The 10756-nt window shown below is 36.5% G+C and overlaps 1 protein-coding gene across 1 annotated transcript in view; it reads left to right on the forward strand.

Annotated features, from left to right (window-relative positions):
- The first annotated feature begins 4674 nt into the window (after positions 1–4674).
- Positions 4675–10756, forward strand: part of LOC130238566 (CD48 antigen-like) — a 7923-nt gene continuing 1841 nt past the window's right edge. Inside the window, exons 1-4 of the mRNA XM_056469630.1 lie at positions 4675–4723; positions 8867–9172; positions 9396–9662; positions 10521–10561. Of these exons, the coding sequence (XP_056325605.1) occupies positions 4675–4723; positions 8867–9172; positions 9396–9662; positions 10521–10561 (663 nt within the window). The remainder of the gene's footprint in view (positions 4724–8866; positions 9173–9395; positions 9663–10520; positions 10562–10756) is intronic.

Genomic DNA, 10756 nt, shown 5'->3' on the forward strand with positions numbered 1-10756 from the left:
ATTTTTATGATTATCGTTATCGACCTGATGTCTAAATTAGGCTGATATCTTTAAGCCGATAAAATATGTAATTGTACAGAACTGCCTGCCTTGCACCCGTGTGGGCGGAACACGTTTAGACTGTCCAGTGCACTATAATGGAGCTCTCCTCACATTGTTTATTCCTTCAAAGTCCGTCATTTCTTCATGTGGTATTGCTGTGCGTTAATAACTCAGTAACCATATTCCTAATCATTGTAGATAAGTTTGATTGAGTGTCATTGTGTATTTTGCTTTAAATTGCCTCAAGAAAAATATTACATGTGTAAACCTTTCCTGCTCTGTCAGCAGAGGAGATTCACTTTTTACTCCAGGGCTGAATAATATTAGTTTCAGGGTTAACTCCCTTCTCTTTTCGTTGCAGCTGGTGAATGAACGAGGACACATGTAACTTGGTCCAAATTATTTATTACTTTCCGTGTGGTGCAACAAAATCAGTCACCATCAATGAAATAAATCAGGAACATCAATAAAATTAGTCTCATTGCGAAAAAAAAAAATGCTCCTCTTTTCTGTCTCTCCTTCTCCGCTTCACACACACACCAAACTGCAGCCCCGTCCCTTAAATGACCCGCACATTTCACAACACGTGTAAGCATAACGGTTGTTTGTAATCTAATATGATTATTTTTTATTATCAACGCGTTGCTTGCCATGTGTTGTTGATGTAAGACTGTATTCAGTTTGATCGGAATATTCATATTGATTATAACGAGCGCGCGTGAGAGCTGTCACCGCACACACACACACACTGTAGCATGGGGGAGAGGTGAATCCTGTCATAGGGGCTCTCAACTCGCCGCACATTCTGTCTTTATATTATGCTCTGTGTTTGTCATAAAGTCATGCTCAATGCAGATTTTGTATAAAAATCTGACTCTGATGGCAACTCCGCGCCTGCAGTTGAGTGAAACTCACAGCGGTTTAATCATAAACTTTTCATTGATCAATTGACAACAAGAATGAACACAGAAGCGTTGTCTGATTGACAAGCAGCAGCTACATGTCCTAGATTCTAAACTAACAAATAATCGGTCATCTTTGGAACAAAATGTTCCACCGCAAATTAGTAGTGATGACTTGATTTTTTTCAGTGATAAAATAGAAGGCTTTAGACAGAAAATAGGAGATATTAAACTTTCTGCACCGCCTTATACTTCAGATCCAGTAAACATTCCACCGAATCAAAATAACCTACAGTGCTTCAAAATCATAGAACAGGAAGAGCTAGACAAAATTATAAATAGCTCTAAACCAGCTACGTGTATGTTGGATCTAATTCCAACAAAATTACAGAAAGAATTGCTACCTGTTATAGGAGAACCTCTTCTTAGTGTTATCAACTCTTCTTTATCATTAGGCCATGTTCCAAATCCTTACAAGTTAGCTGTTATTAAACCTATTATTAAGAAACCACAACTGGACCCCAGCAACTTAGCTAATTATAGGCCTATTTCAAATCTTCCATTTATGTCTAAAATGCTAGAAAAAGTTGTTTCTGCTCAATTATGCTCCTTTCTGCAGATGAGCAATGTTTTTGAAGTGTTTCAGTCAGGTTTCAGAGCTCATCACAGTACAGAAACTGCATTAGTGAAAATAACCAATGATTTATTCTTAGCTGCTGACCAAGGGTGCATCTCGCTATTAGTTCTACTTGATCTTAGTGCGGCATTTGACACCATTGACCATGGTATCCTTATTAATCGCTTAAAGTCTACAGGTGTCCAAGGACAGGCCCTACAATGGTTTAAGTCATACTTATCTGACCGTTACCAGTTTGTGAATATTAAATGGACAGCCTTCACAAATCAGCCCAGTAAAATATGGGGTGCCTCAAGGATCAGTTTTAGGCCCTTTGCTGTTTACAATATACATGCTACCCCTGGGAGACATTATTAGAAGACATGGGATCAGCTTTCACTGCTATGCAGATGATACTCAATTATATATTTCAACTAAACCTGATGAGACGTCTAAACTGTCCAAGCTAACTGAGTGTATTAAAGATGTTAAAGACTGGATGACCAACAATTATCTTCTCTTAAACTCAGACAAAACAGAATTATTACTTATTGGGCCTAAATCCTGTACACAGCAGATCTCACAACTCGACCTGCAATCAGAGGAATACAAAGTTAGCGTTAGTTCTACTATAAAAGATCTGGGTGTCATATTAGACAGCAATTTAACTTTTAAAAATCATATATCCTATGTCACAAAAACTGCTTTCTTTCATCTGAGAAATATCGCTAAGTTACGAAGTATGCTATCCATCTCAGATGCAGAAAAGCTAGTCCATGCTTTTATGACTTCTAGGCTGGACTACTGTAATGCTCTGTTTGCTGGCTGCCCAGCATCCTCTATTAACAAACTTCAATTAGTACAAAATGCAGCTGCCAGAGTTCTTACCAGGTTTAGAAAATTTGATCACATCACCCCAATTTTATCCTCATTACACTGGCTGCCTGTTAAGTTTCGTATTGAATTTAAAAATATTGCTTCTTACATATAAAAGCTTTAAATAATCTAGCTCCTGTTTATCTAACCAATCTTCTGTCTCGCTACAATCCAACTCGCTCTTTAAGGTCTCAAAACTTAGGGCTTCTGGTAGTACCTAGAATAGCAAAGTCGAGTAAAGGAGGTCGAGCCTTCTCATTTATAGCTCCTAAACTCTGAAATAGCCTTCCTGATAACGTCCGAGGCTCAGACACACTCTCCCAATTCAAAACTAGATTAAAGACCTATCTGTTCAGTAAAGCATACACTTAGTGCACCACTTAGGGGGCTTCCACACAGGTTCTGCATCTTGTTTATATACACTATGAACAGCAGCTACGCTAATTATTTTCTTTATTCTCCACTTCCACCTGGGGATACTCTTCCCGAGGCCCTCAGACTATGCAGAGTCACTGAATCGATCCAAGACCAACGACGAGATGATCCCAAGGTTTCCATATCCTGGACCAGGCCGTATCCTGAGCAGCTACTGTGGTGGTCATGGAGGAGTGGAGAACATGAGACTGATTCCTGTGACGCTCCAGAGACAGACGAGTCTTCGCTGAGGCCAGCTTCCAGCCTCTGCCACTGAGACTGCAGCTCTGCACAAAACGTTTGGCCAGCGGAGAAATTAAAATGATGGTTCCCAACTGAGCCTGGTTTCTCTCAAGTTTTTTTTTCTTCACTTCCGCCATTTAGTGAAGTTTTTTTTTTCCCTCTCCGCTGTCGCCACTAGCTTGCATGGTTTGGGATCTGTAGAGCTGCGCATCATTGGATTTGCTCTTCAATATTTGGACTCTCAGTAGTGATTATTAAACCACACTGAACTGAGCTAAACTGAACTGAACTTAAACACTACAAACTGAACTACACTGTTCCTATTTACTGTGACCTTTTACGTGAAGCTGCTTTGACACAATCTACATTGTATAAGCGCTATACAAATAAAGGTGAATTGAATTGAATTTACTTTGCTGTTTTGTTTTATGTCGTCTTTGTCTTTACTGAGATTAATTCTTTCCGCGTGATTCGGTCTACAACCTGTTATGATTAGTCATAGCTTTAACGTTAAGAGATGAGTTGCTCTTCATGTGGTCACATTACTCATTTAGACTTAACTTCCGTCATTGACACACACACACACACACACACACACACACACACACACACACACACACACACACACACACACACACACACACACACACACACACACACACAGGGAAACAGTCACTTGGTTTGCTATGATGACATTTTGGCTGCACCTTTCATTTCTTCTTTCTTTTTTACTGTCACATTTTTGATGAATTTCTTCTGTTGACAATTCCAAAATTAAAAGACAGATGTAAAATGTTGTTTGAAATTACATATTGATTTTTTTTTTGTGAATTTGGTTTCTCTAAATGATTGCTGGATTTATAGAGATATGACCATTTACTCAATTACAATTTCATCACCATTTACTCAAACTCAAGTGGTTCTAAATTGTTATGATTGTCTACAGCTGAAGACAAAAGATATTTTGAAAAATGTTGGGAAAATGGACATCCAAAGTAGGAACAAAAACATTTACATTTGTTTAACATTCACATAACCTTCAACTTCAGTTTAGCTTAATTTGTGTTCAACAGAAGGAAGAAACTCAAACAGGTTTGCAACAAGTGGATTATGAGCAAATATATAATGTATGTGTTACAGCAACAAATCTAAATGATTCAGAATAGGGGTGATCTTATGTGAAAAACCCAGACCATCCATCATTGTGGGATTCTACAGGGTGAATATACATAAAGAAGGTAAGAAAAAAAAAAGGAGAAATGGAAAACCCGTCAGACCAGTACCCCTTTGGCTAAGTAAATAAAATACATTTATGTATTATAAATTTATGTACAGTAGTTTTGTTTACAGTAGTTTAGTTTTGTTTGGCTGTTATTTTATTTTACGCCATATTTGTCTTAACGGAGATTGATTCTTTCGAGAATTATTCTGTCTACAACCTGTTACCGTAATGAGTCCATATAGTAAAGAGAAGTGAAAAGGGTTTCTTTCTGAATATGGTTGAATCACATTACTCTTAAGAAGCCCAAGAACTTCCATTGTTGACAGACACACAGAGAAACAGACGTTTGATTTGCTACGATGACATTTCAGCTGCTTCTGTCATTTTTTCTTCTAACATACAACACAGGTAAATTCCAGTAATTTTATTGTAATTTTAAATGTTTTATTTCCTAATGTTCAGTCAGCGTTCTTTTTTTTTTTGGTTTCACTAAAATGATTGCTGAATTTAATGGGATAGTTCACTCAAAAATGTCAAATTCCCACACATTTACTCACACTCAGGTGGTTTTAAATCATGAATTACATTAAGACATTTTGAAGAATGTTGGGGGGAAACAGCCAATGACATTTAAAGTCACACTACATGGATCTCGTCATTGGAATACATATTAGTCCATTACTGTAATCACAGAATTAGGCAGGAAAGTTCTGTTGATAAAATAACTCAGCTGCCTTTGGAAATTTGTAGACACTGGGAAGCAAGCCAGATACAGCATTACAAATCATACTCCTTGCTAGTAAAATATGCTCTTGATCTTGTTAAAAGCTGCTAATTTCTTTGCCATCTCTGTTCTGAGGTTGAGGCGAAAGTGTCAATTAAAAAAACAGACTGATTCGAGAGGATTATTTAGAAATGCAATGAATTCACCAGTCAAAACTTTTCTGAATTTTTCAAGTTCCTTAACTAGAAATTTAATTGTAATATGTGAGGATGCAGGTTTGTTATATGGTATACATTACATGGTATTCCTGCTCTCTTTACATACTTGAGCATGTGGCAAAACTGATAACCGGCACCTGTCCTCTTAGATATGCTTATTTTAAGTGGGAAATCTGAATGAGTGTACTTTTAAAAACATAAAAACAATAGCTGGACATAAATAGGATGTATCATGAAGAAATTACATGTACTAATGCAGAGCAGAGACAAAAACTATACCAAACTTGAAACCCAGCAATAATGAAACTTAACTTTACTAACTTGTAATTGAATTAACTTATAACTAACATACATTAGCTTCTGTATATATGCAGTTTGATCTGGGTAAACTAAACTGAAAAACTAAAAGTTAAAAAGTTCCTCTTCAAATACATTGCTGTCACCATGCACTGTAATTTTCTGTTCATCTTATTGGTAACACTTTAGTTTGATGATTCCTGTTGCACATTTTGACGACTAAAAGTTGAACTGCAATTACATGCAAATTACTCCTCGTTTGAGTAGTAGTAGACTGCTTAATATCTGCTGATACTGCTCCTTCAACAGACATTTAACTGACTATAAGAAACTTTGCAAGTACATGTCAACTTACACTAACCCTAAACCCAACCTAACAGTCTACTTATAATCTAATGAGAACTAGTTGGCATGTAGATGAAATGTAACTTTAACAAATTCAACAATGTGTTAAAGGAACCATCAAAATAAAGATATATAATGTTTTTGTTTAACTTAATCTATGCCCAAGAACAATCCCTGAACCTTATCATACACCCGGCGCAATAAGGCAGAGACAAGACCAACTCAACCTTAATTTTCCAGTCACGTTGTTTAAATGGCAAATCCATTTGCACCACTTTGTGGGTGTTCTGGTCTAGAAATGAGGTGTGTTAAGGCGCATTGTTGGCACGTTGCTATTTTGAGGAACTGAAATAAACGGTGCAATAGCCCAGCTGAAAGCAGGTCTAAATTTCAGCGCAGAGCGCGTTAGTGGTGCGCCTCACTTACACATTGCTTAAAACTCGCAGGATGTACAGCAATACGTAAATGTTTACAAATAAAAAATGAATTAAAAAGGAATAAAATATGATTTTAATATTATTAAATATTAATATTATTAAAAGGAATAGAATAGAAAACAAAAAATATTATTTTCTACATAAATATAAAAACCACTGCCTCAATGCCTTCATCTCCGGGAGCTTTTTTTGGTTTATTCATGACAACTTGCTTTTGAATAATGTTGTTATTATTAGCAGTATTTATAATATGCATATTTATTTTATAAAAAACAAGCTTAGATTTGTCCACCTGTCAGGTTGTTGACTATATGGGGCATAGCATGTGTATTTGGATATAACTCAGTTTTTTGACCACACTTCATTAATATGGTTCATTTATTCGTTTGCTGGTAATTAGTACTGAATTTAGAAATTTTTGAAACAAATCTTTGCGCTTAATTTAATTATGTAGGCTAATGGATGTCTTCAGTGGAGTGCTTACAATACCGTTTCCTTACTCCACGAAAGAGAAGCCCAATTGGAGGAGGCTCATTCTTTATCCTCGCGCTGCAGATGGTCTGTTTTCTCACTAGTGAACCGTTCAGTTTTTCCACTCATAAAGTCCGCCATGTAAATAGCGAATGCGCCATGACATGATATAGTAAATGTGACAGGAGACTTTGATTTGTTTATTCTCAAAACTCACCCAGAACTCATTAAGAGAATAAGCACAACCCTGTTAGAGCATGTGCTGCGGTGCAGAGCATATTTGATCGTTAAAATAGAGCCTACTAAGTTATTATGGCTGAAGAGATGCTAGCCGTCACTGCCAATTCCAGTTTTCATTCGCATTTTTATTTCCTCATTAATCACAGTAAGCAGTCCTACACTACATTGCACATATAATTTGTTGCGTTAATATATATTTCAAAAAAATCTCTGTTGAGTATTGACTAACATTCTTATATTGTTGTGGTCACATCTGCATCATGGAAAAATATGCGTCACATTGAGGCTGTGTTTACACTGCATTTCATTTAAAAACGCATAATCTTTTCTAAAAGTTATACATGGCATTCACATCACTATAGAGTTTTTTGACACTCGAAAATGGTGTTTTGGAAACACAGCAGAAGAACTGTTTTAAAACTCTGTGGTTCCATTTGAATGGGCAAACTAGACTTTAAAAGGCCATAGCTGTACATATTCACTCCCTGATTGGATCTTCTGGATTATTTTGTATTAATAAAAAAATAAATAAAAAATCTAGCTTACATGACTTATGCACAGATTTTTTTTTTTATTTCACTTGCTCTGTCCTGTAACGATATTCTACAGGGGTGGAGGGTGGTGGGATGTGAGGGGAGTACCTTGATATGGTTTCTGTAATCTATGGCAGAGATGCCCAATCCTGTTCCTGGAGATCTACATTTCTGCAGGGTTCAGCTGCAACCTCAATCAAACCCACCTTTCTTTACTTGCCAAGTGCTTTTTCAGATCCTCCTTAGTTGGTTGAGGCCTTGTCCACATGAAAACTGGTATTTTTAAAACCACACTTTTTTTCTACACCGTTTCACTGTTTGTCCACATGAAAACACAGTGTCAGGTGACTGGCGACACGGCGCACACATGACAGTTAAAAATATTGCACACCAAACGCACACATTCGCATGATATTTAACATGAAACTATTCAGATGGCGCTCTGTGGTGCGGCAGAAATATGAACAGTATCCTGAGTCATGGCTGAGCGCCGCGGACAGCCGCCTACTTGCAGCGCCGATGTGTGTGTACCCTAATAGAAACCTATGTTTAGAATTTTGAAATGCGTGGCGCGTCGCCGAGCGGCACTTCTGGCGTGCGACCTGCTTGAAGCTGATCCTTTCTGAAAACTCCTTACAGGGTGAAGATTTTCCAAAACTCAGGGTACATTGTACTCATGTGGACAATACATAATCATAGTTTTCGCCTCAGAATGTCAGCGTTTGTCGTTTTCTCCTTTCTGATTGGCCAACACTGCTGGGTTCACACCAAACACGGAAGACGTGAATGAGGCAAAGTTCCTCACATTCACGGCAAATGCAGGACATATTTTGTCGTTTGCTTGCAGGATGGTAATTTACCTTTGTTCTCACATTGGCATTAATTTGTATCAATTTGTTTGCATTTTACTCGTGCAAATACCTAATTACCCAATTGGTGTGAACCTAGCATAAAAGCATCAATATCGCTGCCTGTTGGTTCGGGGTGCCCTTAACAGTGCATTTTTGTGTGAGTTTTTTTTTTTTATACAAGCGGGGAAATCCATTTATGAAATTACCTGTGTATGCGTAGACATGGTCTTAGTTGTGTTTGATCAGGGTTGGAACTCTGCAGGAAGGTAGATCTCCAGGAACAGGGTTGAGCACCCCTGCTCTATGGGAAACACGGTGTTATTTTATTTCTGAAATGTCAAACATTCAATTTATTTGATCATTTTAGAAAGAAAAAAAAATAACAGTATATAATGAGACTAGTGAATTGAACTCCTGCATGTTTTCTCTTCTCAGGGTTTAGTGCTGAGATGTCTGTGTTTGTGCAGACTGGAGATTCGGTTCAACTGGATTTACAGAAACAACCACAACCAGAGTTTGATGATTTATACTGGAAAATGAATTACACAACAAATATAGTTAAATATACAAGGGAAAATAAAAACACAAGGCTTTACTACAACAAGAATAAAGTGAATTTCAATAATAAAACCTTCTCTCTCACACTGACAAATATGCAGAAGAACGAAAGTGGAATCTACACAGCAAGAGTAATAACAGCTGTAGACAAAGATATTGTGACATACAGTGTGTCAGTTATTGGTGAGTGGAGGAATTTTGCTCATGGGTTTCAGCTCTCAAGACTAATTTAAAATGTTCTTTTAATCTGTACAGTTACAAATGGTAAAAATAAAGGAATAAAAGATGACACAACGTGTCAAATCTGACAGCATTTAGGGCTTTATATTAAACTATTTTAAACACAAATGTGTGTTAATTAAATTAAAGATTGTTTCCTTAAGATGTTCTCTTCACTGTGCTTCAGATGCAGTGAAGGCTCCTGTTCTGACTGTAAAGTCAATCATGTTCAGCAGTGACTCCTGTACTGTCAACTTCACATGCAGAGCTCAAGACCTCATCATTTACTCTAGCTATAAGAACAACACATGCTCTCAAGAGGAAATGACATCACAACGTATCAACACCCTCATTCTGTCCTGCAGTGAGGAATTGATTATGTGTAACTACAGCAATCCTTTCAGCTGGATCGAACACAAAAAAGAGATTAAACTGCTCTGTGTTGAAAATAATGGTACTTCGCCAAACACAAACACCACATTCTGTGTTAAAATTAACAAAAATCTCTAAACAAACAAATAGTTGAACAGCTGGATTGTGGTGTGATCTCAGAATAATTTAACTGACAACCACTGCTCTTAATAACAAGAGGTTCATTTTCCAGAGAACAAATCACAGAAAGCCCTGTCATCTCTCAAGTGGCTGGGTGTTTCAGCTGCAATACTGATGCTTGGGATAATAGTGATAGTTCTCTGCCACAAACGTAAAACGGGTATGATCATGTCCCTCGTTCACATATTGTGTAAAATCTGATCTCTGTTACTCAGTTTAATTAAGTAGTTTTGTTCTGCAACTGTGAGTAATTGTAAAGTAAGGTGAAAGTTTTTTAGTTTTTTTATCTGGCAGTACTAGAATACCATGCATTGCACATCACCTTGGGTGGCTAACACCTTTAATAGTTAGTGCTATTTTCCCCATTAATCAATGTAAATCCTTCAACTTATTCAGTTGTCTTTCTATAAAATGTATTCAAGAGGAGTAATAGATATAGCAGAAGAACACATGAAGTACAGAGAGTTATTACAATATATGCAACATCTTTATTTATAAAAAAAATGATTATTTACAGTTTGTTCACATATGTACTGTACATGAGAAAATTAATATTGACTTTGGAAATGACATTCAGCATAATAATCTCTTAAAAACTACATGCTAATTTTAATTTCTTGAAAAATAAAAGCATATAAAGTAGTGTATATATTTAATAATAATATTAATAATAATAATAATAATAATAATAATAATAATAATAATTTACCCCTGTCAAGTCTTGATGCTAATATATTGGTGTACATTCTTGACCTTGTAGGCACTCAAGATGTCAGTGATACAGTCTATGCTCAAGTTAAGGTAATCTTTAAATTACTATTCATATACATGCAGATATTATGGATTTGTTGTTGTCATGCTAGTCTGATAGCTTTCAGTCATGTAAGATGTCTTAATATATCATGCAATCCCCTTTCCTGAATATTTTGTCATTTATTTGTCTTGATGTTTAAGTTTCAGTCACACAATGCTTCCATACAAATAAACCATATGAAA

The sequence above is a fragment of the Danio aesculapii genome, chromosome 2 (genome assembly GCF_903798145.1).
Source record: "Danio aesculapii chromosome 2, fDanAes4.1, whole genome shotgun sequence".
Classification (NCBI taxonomy): domain Eukaryota; kingdom Metazoa; phylum Chordata; class Actinopteri; order Cypriniformes; family Danionidae; genus Danio; species Danio aesculapii.